Source organism: Hylaeus anthracinus, unplaced genomic scaffold (genome assembly GCF_026225885.1).
Source record: "Hylaeus anthracinus isolate JK02 unplaced genomic scaffold, UHH_iyHylAnth1.0_haploid 11985, whole genome shotgun sequence".
Lineage (NCBI taxonomy): Eukaryota > Metazoa > Arthropoda > Insecta > Hymenoptera > Colletidae > Hylaeus > Hylaeus anthracinus.
Window position 1 is genome coordinate 4,752,880 of NW_026534333.1, and position 21,153 is coordinate 4,774,032.

General features: G+C 43.2%; 1 protein-coding gene across 1 annotated transcript in view; it reads right to left on the reverse strand.

Annotated features, from left to right (window-relative positions):
* LOC128887379 (whirlin-like) overlaps positions 1-21,153 on the reverse strand; it is a 108,227-nt gene that overhangs the window by 40,746 nt on the left and 46,328 nt on the right. The window contains exons 5-10 of the mRNA XM_054143209.1: positions 19,946-20,076; positions 8,048-8,371; positions 6,643-6,875; positions 5,767-6,070; positions 5,454-5,513; positions 161-315 (exon numbers count right to left, since the gene is read on the reverse strand). Coding sequence (XP_053999184.1) covers positions 161-315; positions 5,454-5,513; positions 5,767-6,070; positions 6,643-6,875; positions 8,048-8,371; positions 19,946-20,076 — 1,207 coding nt within the window. The remainder of the gene's footprint in view (positions 1-160; positions 316-5,453; positions 5,514-5,766; positions 6,071-6,642; positions 6,876-8,047; positions 8,372-19,945; positions 20,077-21,153) is intronic.

Below are 21,153 nucleotides of genomic sequence, written 5' to 3' on the forward strand. Positions count from 1 at the left end.
TTAAATAAACCTGACTTTGCAGCGGGATTTTTGCTCGGCAATCGCGACGAAAAGATTCAATTTTGATTTTCGCAAGGTCACGAGAGATTCAAGAGAAGCTCGAAGGGTTGCTGAAGAGAAACGACAAAAGGTGTTCTCTTTCGATTGAAATCTTCTCGACCTGGTCCTGGGCATGTCGGCCCCGAGACCGCTGTCCTCGCTCGGCGATCTATATTCCTGGTTATCCCGCGGCAGGAGAGGTCCCGTCACTCCTAGGGGATCTCCCTCGACGTCCACCAGTCGTCCCGGACGGCAACAACCACCGGGTACACCCCTCTGCGAGAAATCACCAGATCCCGTCATGCCGTTTGCCGTTCCATTGCTACATTGCATCCGGTTTCGACGGCCAACGAGCACTTCCTCTTTCGTTCTTACTTTCCCTCTAATCGATCCCTCGATTTCAACGACCTCAAAGTGTCCGATTCCGTGGACGATCGCTCGTGGGGGTTGCGAGTTCGATTCAAAATTAAAACCAAAGTGGAGAACCATTTATTACGCATTTATTTCGTTCTGTTTATTATACGATTCTAACTTGGGTTCGTCTTTAAGATATAAAATTTAACGTTAAATTTAACGTCTCGGAATGTCGAAAATTAAGTGAAACGGTGCCTTAACTTGGATTCGTCTTCGACAAATAAATTAAATTGATTAAATTTAACGTCTCGGAATTTCCAAATTTTTAAATAGAAGTGTCATATGAAAATCGAAGCAAAGAACTGAAAACTGTGATCGAACACATGTGTGCAATTTAAATAAACCCTACTTGGCGTGTTAAAGAAAAGAAAGCACGTGTTATACCGAGGAATTATATCGATTGGTACGTTCAGTATTCTTCTTGGAACTCCTCGGCTCGTTTAATAAACGGAATTAAACAGATACTCTCGTCCCACTTTGGTTTCAAATTTGAAGTGTCCAGCTTAACTGTATTTCAGGGATGACATTGCGAATGTAAGTGACAATCATGAGAAAGGTACGAGAGATAGCATGATTTGATACAGTCGTTTTCCAAGACCAAACCGTGAACAAAACTTTCAAAAAACCAGCGTTTGGAACTCGATCACTGGAGTAGGACGACGGAAAATAATCAAGAAGTTTAGAAACTCCGAAAAGCTAACTTTGAAAATACATTAAAGATATATATAATAATAACTCAAAATATATGAAATTCGAATAAAACTCTGGTACAGCTTTTCATAAACGTTTCGAGCCGTTATTTTTCTCAAATTGTTCGCGGAAAATAATGACGCGTCGATTAATCGCGCCAATCTGTCGTGCCTCCAGTCATCGAAGTCGCAGATTAATTAGCCACAAAAGCACCGGGTCAATATGCCAATTCAGGGGCAATCTATCATCGATCATCGTCGCGTGCATGGTCGCGCCCGTGACGTTTGTCACAGTGCGCAGACAACGCATGATTTACGACGATTTCCGTCGGCTCTCTTCCGTTCGAAGATCACGAAACTCGCGGCCAGGTCGCAGGACCGTGAACCATGAAAGCGTTGGCAACTCGGTCGTCGTTAATCAACGGTCACCCGATCGATTTGTCCACAGATCTCAACGAAAACGAACCCTCGTCCTCGAGTCAATTAACCTTTGCCGGACCAAGGTGTTCGACGCGAGTCCACGTTGTCTTAATTTACATATTACAGTATAATTCAATCGTAAACAATTTGTCCAATTAAGAACATTTTAGAGATACTTCTAAAGCTTTAACTTTGATGCAAAATATTAATAATTTTAGTGATCTGGGAATATTCATTAAGCTATATTATTTGGACCAACATAATATACTTGTCATTATTCTGTTTAAGTATCTGATTAAGTATACGCGATTATATTCTATATTAAGCTAAAAATTGTGGAAACTATATTTAATTCGAGAAAGAAATATTTTCATTATTGCTGAACTTTTATATGTACTTAAACTGGCGATTATAGAGACATGTGTGTTCCTTAATAATAATAATAATATGTAGAAGTCTATACGAAAAATAAGGCACGGAGATTCGAGAACCCACGATCCTCGGATCCACAGTCGACCGCTTTACCTACGCGACCAATCCCGTACCCTACGTTTCGTGTTCTTATTTGACTCCTTATTGTTGGGTATGGGAGGCGTGGACACTACAAATAATAATAATATTCTTTTCTAAATATAGGAGACAAGAATACCTTCGATTTCATTTCATCATTGAATTCTTCCCTCAGAATTTAAGTCATCTCGTGCAACAAAATTTCAAAAGATTCATCGGCTCGTCCCTTTAAAGGGCCAACCGTTTTCTCGGTGTCCCGAGTCGCTTTCACGATTCGTACCGGCCTGGTAAGCGGAGCGCAAAGTTTTAGGTACCGAGGTAAAGGGACATCACTGTGAAGCTGACACTAAAACAGGAAAGTCAAAGAACAAAGCGAACGAAACCCAAACGGGGGGTGGTTTCCGGGCGAAAGTTACGTTTCAACGGGGACCACTTTGTCGAAGAGTCGTTCGAGATTAACGTTGGCGCTCGTTTAAACTCGTTGGCTACGAAACCGGCCGTCAGCGAGCTTGCCCGAGCTTTGGATAAGGCCGGCAGGATCTTCATGGATCTTTTTCATTTTTTTTTTTCACTTGCCGATCCCGCGTGCGAAACACCGTGCGACAGAAGCTTAGTAAGCTTTCGCGAAAAACTTTTTCGCCCCCTGAACCGTGATCTTCGGCGAACTACAGCGTCCTGCGATCGAGTGCGCGATCGAACTCGTTCTTGTCGATTCACGATGGACTTTTTACGACCTTTAAACGTTGAAATTCCTGTAAGTGTGATCGATTTTTCAAGCGATGGAAGTTAATGTAGATCGTAGGAAATTGAGGAATTTTATATAATTACGAAAACGAGATCGTTTTCCTCGCGATGTAACTAAAATGGAAAAGGTGACAGAAAATTATTGAGATTGTTCTGTTGCTCGTTTAGCTATTAATGAATTACGGGGACGTTAGTGGATCCATAATTTGTGTTAAATTCTGGCGAATAATCATCGAACTTTGCAAGCATATCAAGAAATTTTCAGAGAATATTCTAATTTTTATGATTTCATCCCACACTCGATCGACGTAGGATGGAACGAAACAGAAATCCAGCAAAGCTCAGGCGAACTCGTTCGAAAAGGTCGCAATTTGTACCGTCTCCCCCGATGTAGTTAGCGTGAAAAGAAAACCAGAGGCAAACTGTTCGCTTCTAATAGCGGCATTCTACGCATCCCAATCGTAAGCATTCTAACCTATCGCATCCAGGGACGTGATGGTGAAAATATTCGAAGCCCTTCACTTCTTACTTCCACAATTATTCTTCAGAGTGGAACCTAGTTCTGCTGAAAAGCCGAGTTGCCCTGAAGTGGTTTTGTTTTGTTTCAGGCTTCAAATATTCGTGCACTGTCACGTCTCAAGCACTACACGAGACAAGTCGATTGGAAAGGTGTTACAAAAATGGAGACGGGCAGAATAACGTGAAACTTTTGAAGTAAGAAATTTTAAAGTCACTATCAATACTCTTTGTCGCTTTGTTCTTTGACGCGATAGTTCGTTATCATTTTACTGGATCTTTTGAGAATGAATACAGTTCGATGTTTGACGAGAATGAAAAGGAAAAGATTTGCTCTTATTTTAATAATTTAAAGAAGGTTCAAAATAAATGAAATGTACAGAATCGGTAATTCTATTTTCTATCTACAAAAGAAAATGAAACTCATATTAAATACAGAGTAGTACTTATAACAGACACGAGTACCAAACAAAGTACAAAATTACGATCAATATTCTATTTACTTCGATAAAAATTGCAATCCGACTTGTACAACAATTTTAGAGTAATGTTCTGCTCATCTCCGTCTGAAACGCGACATCGACGCAGCCCGAAGACGGTGCGACGATAGTCAGAAAGCGCACTACCACTAAGCGAAATCATAAGCAGAGAGAAAGAGAGAGAGATAGAGAGAGAAAGAGAGAGAGAGAGCGAGAGAGAGAGAGCGAGAGAGAGAGAGAGAGAGAGAGAGAAATAGAGAGAAATAGAGAAAGAGTGATAGTAGTCAAGAAGTATTACTAGTATTAGAAGAAGCGACAGAAGAAAGACCGAGAAGATGCTCCTACGAACAGAAAAGAATACAGAAGAAGAAGACGGAGGTTGCAGGGAGGATCCACCGAGTCATGCTTCACGGGTCACCGCGATAGCCGAGAGCAATTAAGCAAAAATAAAAGTTCGTCTCTCGGATCGACGTTTCCCCTTAATAGACGCGAGACGTGTCTGGGTAATTCGATGATTCCCGTTGGACGTTCTCCAGGAATTTCTTCGGTCTTCGTCCCAGCGGACGGGCTCTTCTCGTCGACGTTATATCCGTCGCCTCCTCGCACCTCTCCAACCCCGACGATGAGCTTTCCGTTCTCCTCCGTCTGCTAAACGTCTCTTTCTTTCCCGTTCGCTCGTTTCCTGCCCGAACCGATCGACACGCGCGCGCCTCGACTCGTTTCCGGCCGCTTATCGTTTCGGGAATCCTTTGCGATCTAACTGGATACATTCAAGTGAGGGTGGGGACACGAGCATACCGGATCGCGTCCTCTCCTCGCGAGAGACCCGCGAGAACATCCTGTCCCAGGGAAGCGCTGACGGTTAGTTATCAGGATCGTATTAGGATCGGTCACTTACCTTTCCGGAGGCCTAAGGAGTATCGAAAACGAGGCCTGCTCTCGTGCAGGTAGGTAGGTTTTGTGCGAGTGCACCTTCTGTGCCCGGATATGCGTAGGTATGGAGAATACATGCACGATGTACGGATATATCTTCGTTATTGTAGTCTATGGTCTTCGTCCATCGTCATTAATATCTGTTGTCGCTGTCGTCCGTCGTTGTCACTGTCCATCGTCAGCATCGCGATCGTTGTTCTCGCGTGTAGTCATCTTCGTCTTCATCGCCGTCATTATCCATGCCAGAGTCACAGTCACTGCGTCAGCGTGTCAAGTGTATTCCACGTACATATTATATTATATTTAATATAATACGTGTAATTATCTGTACGGACCGCAGAGGTCTTAACAAAAAAAAATTAAGGGACGGAATTCGACGTTGGGACCGTAAATTCGTCACCCTCTAACGTGAGGTGAAACAACAGCTTCGCGTTGCCTGGTGACAGCTTCCGCTTCGGGACAGGTATCTCATCGAAGGTTGCTCGCGACAAGTCGACGACAGAAAGGTAGAGACGAGAAACAGTTACGTATCTAACAGTTACAGTGGACAACGCAGAACAGAGAGTGAGAAAGACAGAGACAGAGTTTCTAAACACGTCCCAAGAGACGGGCAGATGAGTAGAGAGAAAATACCGTGTGACAGGTGAGATTCGTGTGAACGTAATTCGTGGGACGTGTGTGTACGATGCATGACTGTTTGTTCACTTACCGGAAGATCGTGGAGGGAGGGTGTCACTATCAGATCCGAATGGGCGCGGTCGCCTTTTCTCTGAAACGCGAATAAAAATTACTGAGTCATTTCGAACACGCCCGCGTCTTTTTCGCGTGACACCTAATCCGAAAAGTTAATTTCACTCTGATATCCCGATTCACGCGATTCGAATTCGTTTATCTTTCTTTTGTTTTCAATAGTATTTCATTTAATAATCAATCGAGCACCGATCAAATTCAAGTTGTCCCTGTTACGTATAGCTCGTCCTCGATATCTCCGAGATTGATATCGTTTATTGTGCGAACCGTACCCTTGCGATGGCTACTCGAGGCCTGCTGTAAACGAGATCGTCGAAGGCGGCCCTGTCCTTGCTGTCGACGAGCTCCCTGAGCTCGGTGAGCAGGGTCAGTTTCTCGTGGGTGTTCAACAAGTCGCCCAAACTGACCACCAGCTCCTCGATTGTCAATCGACGGGTCCTGTAATCGGCCAGGAGCTGAGAAAGCGCAGCCCTCTCGCTCCTCGCGAGGACCACCCTCGCCTTTTCCTCCACCATTGCGGCCGTCGCAGCAGACACTGTGTGCACGCCGCCTCTGTGTCTCCAATCGCTGGCGATACTAAACGAAAAATAAAGAAAAAGGTTCGCAAAATACAAATACAGCAAAACAGCAACAGATTTATATATATTAGGTGGACCGGAAAATAGTTTCGTTTCTGCGACACGCGATACTTGTTTATCATCCATCAGCTCATTAATTTTTATCGATCTGGCATTGAAAATTTGCACACTGGATGGCAAAAAGTTATTAAGAAACTTATTAAGAATGTATTTGAATTTAATGTGAAAGAAATGACGTTACATTTTGGTCCCCCTAATATATACAGGTTTATTGTATATTTCACGCATTTGTTTCAAAGTTACATTTCTCGATAACTTTCCATATTACGTTATCGATAAATAATCGCGCGTTTATACATAGTTCCTCGAAACCTAACGAATGGTGCCTCGATAATTTAGGTGCCCGAGCTACCCCCTTTGTCGCCATTATGCATTCGGCTCGCACAAGTGACCTTAACAGCAGCTTTTAATTGTGACTACACGCTGGAACGGTAATTCGCGGTAATTTCTGCGCGACGGCGGTAATGGTAATTAAAACGATGCAATTTCAGAGGAACAGATGTTTCTTACGAAGGACTCGGTGGTCGATGGTTTCCAGGGCTCTCCAGGAGCATGGGATCGTGATCTGGGTACCTAGACGTTGGCATGACGATAGGCTGGCTGGTGGTGCACGAGTGCGGCACTTTTCCCACGTCGCGGATCAGAAGCGTCATCCTCTTGTTCGTCTTCAGTATCTGCACCGCCTCGTCGTGGGTTGCTTCCTCGAAGTTCTGACCGTTTACCTCGATGATCTGATCGCCTACCTGAAGAGAAAACAAATGGAAGGAATGTATTAATTTATTCCCTTGTTAATTATAAATAAACCTCTATGTCTATCGAAGAAATTTGTCCAAGTTCAGGCTTGACCATTTTGGATGAAGTTTTCATTATATATATATATATGAATAAACTTTGCACACGTACGTATTTATAATGAAAGATTCATTTGAAAACACCAAACCTAATAAAGTGTTACCTATCTTCTCAATAGTCCAACACGTATTTTGTATATTTTGAAATTTGTACAAATCCTCGTGTATTATCCCATATTTCTACTTAAAATTTAAGTGTAAAACTATGACTGATATTTCTTTCTCTTTAATTTCTCTCTGAGTTTTCTTTTCATTTCTCCTTCATATATTCTTTGTTGTCTTTCATTTCTCTCTCGTTATCCATCCATTTCCCCAGTATATTTCTTTAATTTCTTTAATTTCGTAATTTCCATTATGTTCAATTCATTTCATAAGAACTTGATATCGTAACACATCGTAACGAGAGATCGAAGCGTTTCGAGTATTGAAAAAGCGATCGTCAATCCTTCTCGTCCAATCACGGCAGACCTGGTCCACGAACGAAAACTGGGAGCGCCCCTAAGTGCTTGCCTTTCAAACGCCATTAAATCTTCGCGATCGTTAGCAGCGAGCCAGTGAAGTGCCATTTCGATCCACTTTTGTCATCAAAGTGCTTGCACCCGTTCCATCACGGAAGACTAATTAATTCTTCCTGACATTACGCAACCAGTCAATTGGTACCATTCCTTATTCATGAACTCAAAATTAGATCGATCGAACAACGAATCGCTCCTGTTTACAAGATCAACGATCTATAATCGACGAACATACATTTTACTAACGATTCAAGTAAGAATGCACGAAAACCAAATATCAATTCTTCGATACCACTTTCATTGAAGTCACTCAGGGACTACAAAACTACCCTTAACCCTTCACAGGTCGTTGGTATTCATTAACACTAAGGAAGAATCAGGAATTTTCCATGTTTAAGTTTCTACGCTCGTACGTTTTTTTTTTCTTACGAAAAAAGTGAATAAAGAATGCCCAGAGAGTTCTGTCCTATAAAGGGTTAACTAGACGGTATAGAATCGAGTTCGCGAATAGATGCAAAAGTACGAATCCACTTGGTCATCGATTCTTACCAAGAGTCCAGCTCGATCGGCCACGCTGTCCTTGTCGACCCCGGTGACGTAAATCCCAAGGCCGTATTCGAGGCCGCCCCTGATCATTAAACCAAGCGACTGGCCAGGTTCGATGCAGAGCTCGACCTTCCTCGTCCTTGGACAGTACCTCGAGTCGCGAGGTGGGTAAACAGGCGGCGGAGAGGCTGGACGGCCTTGACGGTCCATCCAACTGCAGGATTGTTGACGACCGGAAGTGTTCCACACCGGATGACCCACTCTGCAGCGCGGGTCCAAGGCTGGCCCCCGTACCGTCATGCTGAGCGTTCGGCAGGACTTCAGCATCTATGAACAGGACCAGAGATGTCGAAACTGTTCCGTATACAGTCGAGAAAGACAGATACAGGTCATACATAATGAAACAATCTTGTGTTGCGATACTTTCTATCAGGTAGGGATAGCTTCGTTGGGTTTGGAGAACATTTCTTGTAAATTGACGTTTCGCCAATTTTTTTGAGAGGAACAATTCAGTGCACAGAATTACTATTTTCTCATTTTTCCTTTTTACGAATCACCGAGTTGTTAGACAAAAATTATTTTTCAAAAGGAATTGAGCATCGATGACTATGGGCTTGGTAATTCTTTCCCGCGTGGAAATTAGTATCAATGGGAGATATATTTTCTTTTCATAAACGATAGATTTACCTTGCTTGTTTTAACCGCTATCTCACGATGCATTTGCAGGCGTTCATTTTGAGATATGAAATCTCGTAAACTACTCGAGGAACTGGACGTCGAGCAACGGCTATAACCAACGTAGACTTTTTATCTCACGTACGCATACGGTATCGACAGGTTGAATTGCGTGCTTCGCCCGAACCGATGCATTAGCTGATTGGGTTTATCAGCACGAACAGATCCTACAGTTTGACTTCTATTTTCCTACTGGGAGGTAGACGACAGCACGCATCTAGCATCGCATATGTGCCACTAAATGTAATATGGAGAAGTATGAAACGATCAGTAAAAGTGCTTTTCGCTTCGTTTTAAAAAATGTGGAACTAATCGCGTGAATTTAGCACATTGAATTGTACCATTTGAGCCGTTTCTTGCACAAATCGATTGACCTCGTAAATAAAAAGTTGAGAAACGCGACGAAATAATGTACATTGTTATTTCAAAATTCCCTTTTCAATATAAATTCAAATATCGTAGAATGCATAAATACAGATGTAGCTTTTAGGTATATAAAATTAATAAGAAAGAATAGCCAAAAGATAATCGTCAGTAATGTTACAATTTTTATCTGACTGCTGGAGTTAATCGATTTGTGCAGTGAACGTCTCAATTACAACATTTCATTCGACATCGAATGAAAAGTATCTGCGTAGAGTGCAATCAATTTTTGAAGTGTCAAGTGTCTGGTCAACATCGGACTTCTAGCCAAATGCATAAAAGTGTCAAGGGTGCAAGGGCGGCTAAAGGTTGTTCACTGAGCGTCGCGGGAGATTCGGAACGGTTCCTGTTATGCAAAAGAATCCACGAATACGTATCACGGAGGAAAGGATTCCTTGTTGACGACCACAGAATAGATCGCTTGTGTACATATCGTCCCTCAGCATACCGAAAGAAATCATTGTCCGTGAAGGGTTTCTTCCGAGCCAGCCTTGGCAAGAGAAACATGGAACAATCGGCGCGCGTGAGGTCAACGAGGACCAAACGATTTCTATGCTACTCCTCGAACATGAAAGCTACACACTTCGTCGAATAATCCTTTGCTGCGTTTCAAAGAAGACCTCGCCTGACAACTATGCCGTGGGCACACGCGAAACGACGTTAAAACGACGTTGAACGACGTTAAAAAATAAATGATAACAATGTCAGACGTTTTAGCGGATAAGAATTATAGTATCGACCCTTTCAGACCTGGCGTCCACAATTGAGGAGACAAATTTTAAAAATTACCCACGCTGTTGTTTAGCGCGAATTTTCCTCGAAAACTATACTATTAGGATTTTTTGGGGAATTTTTCCAACCTAATTTTAGTTGAAGTTAAAATTAAATTACATTACTACGAGACAAAAAATATAACTCGAGTCTGAAAGGGTTAATATTTCAATATTTTTGTATATACAATTTGTCTTATGTCTCCTTCTTTGTCTCTCTACTAGCGCTGTTTGTATGCCATTCAAAATTGATATCAGAACGATCGTTTGCCTTTTGTATATTTATTACACACGTCACTATTCGATTTCCTGACATTTGATCGTTTCGTACAGAGGATACTAGAAGGACATGTACCTCTGCACAAGAACTCAGACATCGACGCGTTTGGATCCACCAGTGTTTTTCCAAGTAGACGCAAACAAGATGTAAATCAGAGGATGGAGTTAGAGGTGGAACACCCGTTCCCGTGTCAAAGAAGAAGAAGAAGAAGAAGCGTCGTAACACTCGTCCAAAGACAATTGGCACGTGTAAGGTCAACAAGGAGCAGACAGTGCGTTCTGCGGTGACGCCACTCGGTAGCTAGGATATCGATCTCCTGGCGGTCCGTGACGTCACATCCTGCTTATCCTTGACCCAGCCCGGATCACGTCCTTAGGATTCCATGTTTCTGGCCCGCGACGCTCCGGGAAGACGCGATTTTGTCATATCTGCGAGAAGTACGTGCTGGCGTCGCTCGATGAATCCTTCAGGAGCGCGAGGAATTTTTTTCTCTCTCGGCCAATGCTGCATAAATCAGCATGCCCCGCCTCCACGGATCAAGCTCGACTTCGGAGCAGTCGAAAATGTATTTGCTCGTCGGATTTACTGGAGCAGTTGAGTTCGTATCCGAGGAGAAACCTTTGGTGTGGTGAATGTTTGACTCTTTGAACTTAGGTGGGTTAAAAATTATCCCATCTTTTGTTTAGCTTTACTATTTTATTTAAAGTTTTCATTCGTCAAAACACGTTCGACAGTTGTTGAAACTGTTCCTCTGTGCAGCTTGAATTTTATTTTTACTTTATTATCGTGTACCGTAAAGAGTCGAGAATAGAAGAACCGTAAAGCTCCTTTTGGAGAACGTTTTGGTACCTGCACTTAGGTTAGGCTAGATAAAGTAGTAATTTGATACAAGAAGGAAGGCAATATGAGGGATTTCTCGACTCTTTGGTAAATTCTCAATAAAATTTCTCTGGTTTTTTTATTAAATGCAGAGAGTTATAAATCCACGTTCGAACAAATTCGATACATTCCGGACCCATCTGGGATTTATTAAAAAAATAGAAATATCATTGAGTCCCTTTTGGAGAACCCTTTAGTCCGCGTCCCGCGGCAGCGTGTAAATTACGCTCGCCGCGAGGCCGTTCGGGAGCCACCGTGAAAGTTTATAGGCCGCGTATCCCCGGCAATTTCGTGTCCATCGTCCATCTTCCGGGGCCAATTAAATAAATAATTCATGAGGTCGAAGGGCGCGTGAAGCCGCGAGCCAAGTCGGCCGAAACTCATTATCGTATTCTGGCCAGGACTATTTCCGCTCGCGACGTCACACGCGGGCTCCCTCGCGGACGTACTTTCGTGCCACTCGAGGACAACTTCGATTCGATTCCGAGCCGGTGGGAAAAGTCCTTCTGGGGATCGCGCGGCCTGCGACCATCGGTCCCCCGGATATTTCGTCGACGGAGCCAGAATCGTGGCTGAACGCTGCCAATAATTGACTTCGCGGGAATTCGAACGATGGCTGGCGTGATCTCGCGTGATCGCAGGCGAGATCCACGTCGGGGTAAAGCTCTGGGTCAGCAGTGGATGGATGCGCGGCGCTTCTGAGAGAAAAAGGGGTGCTTTAAGATCAGGCAGAAATCAGGGTTTTTTGAAGTCTGTGGCTTGGGGGAGGATTGGAGATCTTTTTGGTTGGGAAAACTGGCGGAGTATGAGGGATTTCCTGAGTCTCTACTCTTTGGTAGATTCTCTATACAATTTCTCTAGCTTTTTATTAAATGAATATAGAGAATTATCATTGCACTACGAAATTACAAATTGTATTCTCCCCTAAAAGCAAACTCATGAAGTAGGAGGGATTTTGTTATTCTATACTCTTTGATCAATTCTCTATAAAATTTCTGTGGTATTTTATTAAATATAAACAGAGAGTTACTAATGTGCTACAAGATTACAGACTGTACTCTCCCCCCAAACCGTTTGAGAATCGAACCACGAAGTGTTTGAAAGGAACGAAGACGAGCTAGTAACGCCACGGAGATAATATTCGGATAAATTCGCTCTCGTTCGAGAGAAAGAAAATTTAGCTATGGAAATGACTCTTTCACGGGATCCCTGGAAGCTCCCGAGACCGGGTTCCGATGAAATCGAGTTACCCGCGCCATTGGCATCGAAAAGTGTTACTTTATCCGTTCGTCCGAGCACACCGTTCCAGGTAACCCTTTCCGTTCGGAAGGCTCGTGTGAATACATGAATACAAGAAGCGTGGCGCGAAATTATGCGGAAATATAGGCGAAAATTCCACGGAAACGATACACAAATTTTGGACGTCGCTTCTGCGCAGTCGAATCTGCATCAGCTTGCCGAAACCGATCGATCGATTCGCAATTTTTCCCAATACGAGACAGAAACTCTGAAATATTCCCGACGAGTCCTGTACGAAAATACGCGACGATTGTATGAATGATTGAAAATATCGACACTTTTTCGGACGTAACGAGAACGTTCCAACAGATTAAAACTCTACGTCGAGATCAATCTTCGATACCAATTTCTTTTTAAAGAAAGGCATTTGTCAACCATAGCTGCGAACCTTTTCATTAATTGAAAGCGCAGCGGCTGCGGCGCGTGTTTACGGATTCTACTGAAATTCCACGCGCCATTCGTAATCGAAAAAAAAAGCTTTCGCTCGTTCGGCCGTAAAAATCATCAGGTCCTTGCGTTTTATTATCTGGAATACCAAGAGACAGTATTATGGTCTCCGATATTTATGGACACGGTCGTTTTCGTGATCTCGTGTCGCATTTCTGGGTTAAGTGTTCCCTAAACGGCGAAGATAATAAAACGGAGCGATACGTTTCTTTGTTGATTACGACGTTCTCGGTGGATGGCAATGAACGAGGGGAATAAGGGGATGGGATTGGCGATCGCGTGTCCCTGGGTCCATATAATTCGCTTAAGGTGGCTTCTCCCGAAACAGAATCGGCGATCGCCGGGCGCATTTCCATGACAATCGGTATTTAGAACCGCGTGGATAAGGGTTCGATCACATGCGCGAATTCTCGTGCGACTTTACTGGGTCAAGTATTTCCTGCAATAGGAACGAAGGGAGGGAATTTATGGCCATCCAGCCAGGCGTTCCTCCCGAGGGAGAAAATTCACGTTACGTGTATGCGTGGGCTGAATCGCTCCCAGCGAATTTAAAGTGACGCTAATGCCGAATTACTCATAACTTTCTGGCAATTAAAGGGAATTCCTAGTACAGAGTGATTTCTGGCGACTTTAGGAATCGGAATCTTCGAGGGAAACGTTAACATGTGGGTTGAAGAGGAGGACAACCCTTTCTGTTCCAATTTGCGAGGAAAAAGTAGAGGGATGCTCGGCGATTCGCGCCGCCCTGTACGTCGCGGCAAACAGTCTTTTTCAGGCGAGTCGAAGGTGGCAGGGGTTTGGACGAGCGACGAAAGCGAGAGGGGGAAGCAATTTCAGATCGATCTATCGTCGTACGTGTGCGCACCCCTATAAACGCCCGGTCGTCTGTTGCGAGAGTAGCGCGTCTTTGCCTACCACGATTCCGGCAACGACGGGATTCTAAAGCAGCTTCCGCGGTGGCTTCGTGCATTATGTAGAGAAAATAAATGACGGGGATCGCCGGGGGACGCCGAGACGCCTGGCGCCCGACGACGACGGCGGAGGAGGCGAAACGGAGACGCCTGGGAGAAAAAATGGATCCGTGGGACGAAGGCTAATGGTAACTACGGTTGTTTAAGCGCGTGTTGGAAACTTTCCTCCGTCTTCGAACCCCTTCAGGTCTCCTTTCCTATTTTTGCAAGGTTCGAACGGGCGTCGGAGTACTTCGAGGAAAGTCGAAATTTCGACTTGGTCTTCTAAATATTTGAATTTAACTTCTTCAGGGATATTACATTTACTTCTTGACGTACTTTTTATAGTGCAATATGTTACCACTGAAATTGAGACAGTATCCTCTATACTTATTGAAGAAATTTGTCCAATTTAAATGAATGCTTCCAGATAAATTTGCAATTGTAAATATACACATATGTGAAGTTCATTCATGCATATACTTGTAATGGAAAATTGATTTAGCAACATGAAGTCCATCATTTAAATTAGACAAATTTCTTCGATAGATATGTGCAATTAAATTTCCCAGTGATATGGCCCGGTAACAGTCAGACAATCGGTAAGTAGTATGGGTCGCTATCGGTTTGAATTTCTATTTATTCTAAACAAAATAATTCCACCCTGAAGAAGATAAAATAAAATTCGAACCACCTTCGGACGGGTTTACGAAGTGTTACCCAAGATGGCTGACGCAGGATATTGAACGAGAAATGAAAGACGAACTGTATCGGTCACTAGTCGATTAAAGATTATAATTTCGATCGTGAAATTAAATTGTGCGTCGAAAATTTGTTTGAAATTTTCATAAGTATCGCGTAGTATTTCCTGTGGCAATGATATCGTTACTACTATTGCGCAAACATGGCTAGGAAATATGCTCACCCGATACATGGCCGTCTTCTCGTCACTCAGGCTATCAAACTGCTCAAACCGTTAAAATCAAGTACGACGACGAGCAGTAAAATTCTGAAAGGTGGTTATAAATTGCGATTTTACTACTGTTTGAATTCGAAAGGATTTATGTACTAGTTGAACGATCGAAGTGGGATTGATATCGAGGGATGCCAAAGTAAATTAGTCGATAAATTTCGATGTTATTATTGCGACGACAGAGGCAGTAATAACGAAAAACGTTTTTGCTTCTTATCGCTTAGAAGCTACTGTTAACGCGTACCTTGGACTAAACGATTACGAGCACAGAAGAAGCGGTTAACTGGAAATTAATAGGATCATTAAACCTATAGGCTTCGCATAGATGTTGGACTTCCCTCTAGGATAAATTCTCAAGGAATATTCTTCTTTTTCACTTACGCTTGACGCAACAACAGGGGGAAGTAATAATAAAAAAAGAACAACGTCTGTTTGTATTGCAATAAGTCGTTTCGCTTTTTACTGCTTAGAAGCAGTACTTGCTGTTTTTGTGCGCCTCGGTTTAAGAATAACGAGCAAATAAGAAATTAATAGAAGTATCCGACCTGCGTAATATACGCTCTGCATCGGTTGCACGCAAGAAGAACTCGAAGTGCCGGACTCGCATCTACGATAAATTCTAAAGCGACAAAATATTCTTCTATTTTCCTTTGATATTCGCAGTGGCAAAAAAAGTAGCACGACGATGTCCGAGGATAGCCTTCCTTTCGCGCAACGACGACCGCCCAAAAGGAATATTACGTTACGAATGCACTTGGGTGTCTCGTCTCCGCGAAATTTACCATCGTTTTAATGAATTCAGTAGAAAAACCAGCCATAAATCCGGCAAACTTTTCGCGAGCGGCCCCCGTAGCCGACGCTGCCGCGCAACGTACACTCGCACTTCTTGCTCGCGAGTCTACGAGCCATTACGAAATAACGAGCTGCCGCCACCGTTACGCTTTACGACAGCCGTGCAATTTAATCCGTCGGTTCGTCCAAACGTTTATGCCCGATCGATGTCAGACAAGACGCAGGCTCCAGCCGGATGCCAGTCTCCGGGAAACGTCGTTCGAAATAACAAGGAACTTCGAATACTACCAATGCTGTCACCTCCAGTTATTCTCAGACCTTCCTGGACTTGCCCGATATTATTGGAATTCGCTTCAAAACCCGAGCTTCGAGCAAAAATTAAATTGCATCGGCTATTTCGCTGACGGTACGATATTCGAACTCGGAAGTACCGCAACCCTATCCCTTGTTTTTCTCGGACTTTAGTTTCCGTATTTATCGAGGTAATAGCTTCCGTTTGTCAACTTTACCTTATTTATTTTTATTCGCTTCACCATTTATTTGTAGAGAATTCCGAATACTCGAATTTCAAATAAAATTCGAAATAAGCGTGGATAGGTCTGATTATGCTAATGCATCGATTTCGGTGCACGGTGACCTTTTGTTGTCAAAGGAAATTGATTCTGCGTTTAAAGGATATCAAGGAATATCGAGTTCGCTAATGAATATATTACCGAGGAACGAGATTGTGAAAAAGTATATTATTATATTAGGAATTTCCATAGTAATAAATGAGTGTAATATTAGTGTTTGAATGACGAATGAATAATCTTAAAAATACTGAAGATAACAAAACATGTCTTTCCACTGTTTGAAAATGAAGTGGAACGGAGTGACGAGTGTTACGAACGGCATGTGTCGCGGTGGAAGAGCTCGAGAATAACGAAAGCTACAAGTCTCCCAGAAATTGGAGCTCAATGGACGATCCTTGAGTCAACAGAACTTCGTTTTGATCGCGGGTAACGAATAGGTGACAGTGTCGCGCGCGATTGCAACGAGAGCACACCGGAAACTTAATCCATGGATCGTCGAACTGGGTCAACCATTTGACCCATCGTGATCGTTCAGGAAAACGCGGCTCAACCAATTTCCTGGCGACATTTGGGTCAAGGCTGCGCTTTTTGCGCCACTCGTTAATTAACAAATCCCCGTCAACCGTGCACATGTTTTCGCAAATCCGAGGATAAAACGAGGATGAAAAAAAAAAAAAAATAAGAAAATGTTTATTCGAATGAAAGCTTATTCGAATAAGTCTCTAATGGGCGATGCTGGTGAACGAAGAAAACGCAATGCAATGTAAAAATGTTATTTCGTAGATTTGTACCTCGAAATATTTTTTAACAAATTTTAGTCAAGTGACTATTGTCTAATGAAACTATTTAGGAAAAGTATCTTGAACGACGTGAAGTGGCATAAAGTCGCATTTAGCAATTTTCACAGAGAGTAAAGGTATGTTTTCTTTGTTACGATAAACAAATCGCGCAAAATACCTAGATTTCTGAAAGACCTCGACGTTTACACGGATATGGATTCGGTCTGGCGATAGTGGTAGGCTAACTGGGCGCGTACAAGCCCTCGCGAAGCAAACGGGTTGAACAAACGAGAAGCGAAGCAAAGAAATTCGTCTAATTCTTTTCAACGGTCGAATTCATTCCGGAAGTGGGTCCCGTCAGCGAAGGAACCGTCCGTTACACATTCCCAGGCAGTTTTCACCTAGCTACGTGCCTCTTCAGCGAGCCAGCTCGATACTCTGATGGCCCATTGTCGACGGGCTTTTGTCTAGAAGCTGCCGAGCCACTATGAGAATATGACGAGCCACCGGATCCAGAGATACCCATCAGAAGCGTTTACACCAGAGATTACTTGTGACGTGGCTCCGAGCGACGCTTCTTTCCGCCTCCGAGCCTCAGTCGATAGTCCCCTTCCCTCTCCATTTTGTTTCCAACCCCTATTTTCCTAGCCTGACGCCGCGGAATTTCAGGCCTCGTCGACGAGGCAATGAGACCTCGTGACTATCGAACAACGCGACGGAAATACGCGTCCCGCGTCGAGGACGTTGTTAGGGGATCGTGAGCTTCAATTGTCGCTCTTTCCCGCGGCGATGGTTTACGGACGCAAAGGCACCCGAAGGTAAATCGTTTCTGGATTTTTTCGGTGAATTTCTTGGATACCGAGGGAACACAGAGCGCGCGGAGGCTCTTCCATTTAAGCATCACACGTTCACAGAATTTTCCCAATTTTCTTAAATACCCTTTTCATCGGGAAGAGGATATATCTCCAGATTTCGCGGCGCCTGCAGAGACCCGTCGAGACGTTACCCTCGCACTTTTCACACTTTCGAAACTTTTCCCGTGACCTAACTCGGCTCGTCATCCAATTTTCCATAATCTCGACGAAGTTGCTTATAAGTTAAATTAAATACGGGGCAAATTCTTGCGAGGCTGTTCCCGGCCGAGGTCGCGACGAATATTCCGAGAGAAAAAGGAGGACCAGATGTTCGAAGAAAACTGGCGTCCCCTCGGCCACCGTCGGGAAACAATGGATGCGGGGTTGCATTGTCTCGTGACCGAGGCTGATACAGAATTCGAAATTATGCATTTTAGACGAGATAAGTTCTTAAAAAAAGGTGACACAGAAATGGGGCTTGTAAGCGAGGACGGAGAGGAAGAGAGAGTTTTTCGAATAATTGAGAACGGAGATGAAAAGATATTCCAACCTGTTACGTCGTAGAAATCACCCTTTGACATCGATCGAAATCGACCGAGACAAACTTTTTTCAGAGGAGCCAAACGTACCATTTTCTACTTCGCTGTCACAAAGGAGATTCGTCTTTCTCGTTTACGAATTTTTGATTCAATTAGCAAGCCGATGAGGCTGTCTTCGTAAGAGTGATTGAGATACAAACGAGTCGTCTTACGAATACAGTAAATTAATTATCCGTAGTTTAATCGAAGGGTTGAAATCTTTGATAGCGAATAGAACGCTGTGGTTCGAATTGAATTTGACTTGTCGAGTCCCAGTTTACACAAGAAAAATTATGACTTCTCTCCTTGACGACATCAATTGTCTGTCCCCCAAAGAATTAGACGAACAATAAATTACATTTAAAACAAACGTAATTTACAAAGCGTTAATTTTTATACAGTCGCTCCTTGACCTATATGCACGGAGTTATAAATAAATCAGAAACGCTTGGGTCAGTCGTAATCCGGAAAGTCGAAGAGGAAGAGCTAGAAACAAAGAGGAAGCTGCTCGATTCGGAGGAGGTAGACACTCGGAACGTTCGGTAAATAATTCCTATTGGAGGAAATCACGTGCCACGCCTCCAGCAAATTTAGTTGAGAGCCGTCGAGCAGTATCCGCGATCGATGGGATATCCGTAACTCCTAAGGTCACTGATAAATACGAGATGACTTCGATGGACTCGACGCCAATTGGCCATCTGACGGAGCTAGTTTAGCGGTGATTTTTAATTGCGATTAGGCACGTAGCCAGGGCCTCGTATTTAGGGAAACGTTCCAAGATCGAACGGTTCCTTATAACAAACGTAGGCTTGGATTTCGATGTGACGCTCGTTCAATTGCTTTTTAATATAGGTATGATTCTCGTTCGTACAATAGAAGCGGATTAGCGACTAATACGTCGAGACTGACAACTGTAGAGTAGAGAAAGCTAATATCGATATCTAGAGAATCCTAGGAGCCTGTATCTGCGAACACAGGGTCACGAGAGTCGATCGTCGGTGATCTTGATATCGTAGGAGACTATAGCAACGACCCTGAACTACGTAAGTCGATACTGACTACTCCCATTACTGGTGAATGATTTCTGTCGTTCAAACTCGTTGCTACCAGTTTCTATAAATTACTCGGGATTTCTTAATATTTCGTGTCATTTTTACTTGAGAAGAGAACCTTTCGACAAGTCTTTTAATTTCGTCGGAATCCACTTCTTTGACATACCCATTTTCAATTTTAATTTGAAATTGTTGGGAATAATCAGACTCTTCACTGGTCTTAACCAAGTGAAACGATGTATAAAATAAATTCATAGTTTCTACTTTGATAAATGACGTCTCTGCCAACACGTTAAAGAACACGATTCGAATACGATCAGGTCGCAAGCTTGTCGAAAAGCACACTTCTCGCGAAACTTGAACAAGGACCAAGAAAGACCGTCGAAGACAGACGAGAATCGCTTAAATTCGTCGCGATTGTCGTCGAGGTGGCATCCGACGCAGATGGAGACATTAACGGGGACGGTTTTATGACGCGTGAAAATATCTTGGTCCGGAAGATGAAAGTAGAAACTCACTTTGAGGGCCTCTTCGTGGGTCACCGCACGGAAGGGTGTGCCGTTCACCTCCAAGATGGTGTCTCCTGGCCTGAGTCCAGCGCGTTCGGCCACCGAACCCTCCTCCACCCTCGAAATGTAGACACCCACCCCTGAGAACAATTCACAGACTTTCCATCAGGCCGGAAGCTGCTTGGCGACTGGTCCGCGACCAGTGCTGACTAAAACCTTCCATCCAGGGCGCGCCATCGCGAGATCTTTCTTTTATCCGCGCTTTAAACGCTCCTCTAATTGCGCTGGAAATCGTTCTTGAACACCTGACGAACGCTGCTAAAAATGGGAGCCAGGAATATTCGCACACTTGCATATACTATGTATGGATACAGTGAGGAGCTTTAGTTGGTAAATATTTTTTTGGACATATAAAGCACGACTAAAAGCACGACTTTTGGTAAGAAAAGAATGTGGCTACACGATGAAATTTTTTAGACAAAACGAATATTCTTAGGGGGTTGTTAAAAAATTGAGCGAAGGGAAGAGGAGGCTCAATAATTTTTAAATCGACAGACCAATGCTTATTTCATCAACAGTAAATTATACAATGATATTCAAGACTAAAAATTGTTTGAAAGTCATCAAAAATTATTTTTTGAATAAAAGGAATATTCTTAGGAGGTTGCAAAAAATTAAATGAAGGCAAGACGTGGCCTTACAATTTTTAAATTGAGAGATCAATACTTTTTTTCATCAACGATAATTTATACAATGATAATCCAGACTAAAAATCGTATGAAAATCATCAAAAATCATATTTATCTACTAAAATTGAAACGTGGTGTACTCCACCTACGATCAGTGTGAGTTTAATACATCATAATTGTTTCACCTCCCTACCAGGAAAATCGGTTTCCCCCAGAATTGCTTTAGCAAAGAAACAGTATCGCGATCCTCCTAAGTATTTAAACTCCAAAGTGGCCGCGATCGCGAAGTCAAGCCCGTTTCATGAACCCGGCTTCCAGACTCTATAAATCACGGCTGGGAAATGGATCCATTAGAATGCAAGGAGCGTGACGACGCAAAGCTCCCATTTTTATCGGCGCCGGGGCGAGCTGCCGTCGATGGCACGGCGCGCCATGGATGGAAGTCGTGTGTTAAAATGAAAAAAAATAAAGTGGTAAATAATATCGAAGATAAATAAAAAAAAAAAAAAAAAAATAGAAAGAGAAAAT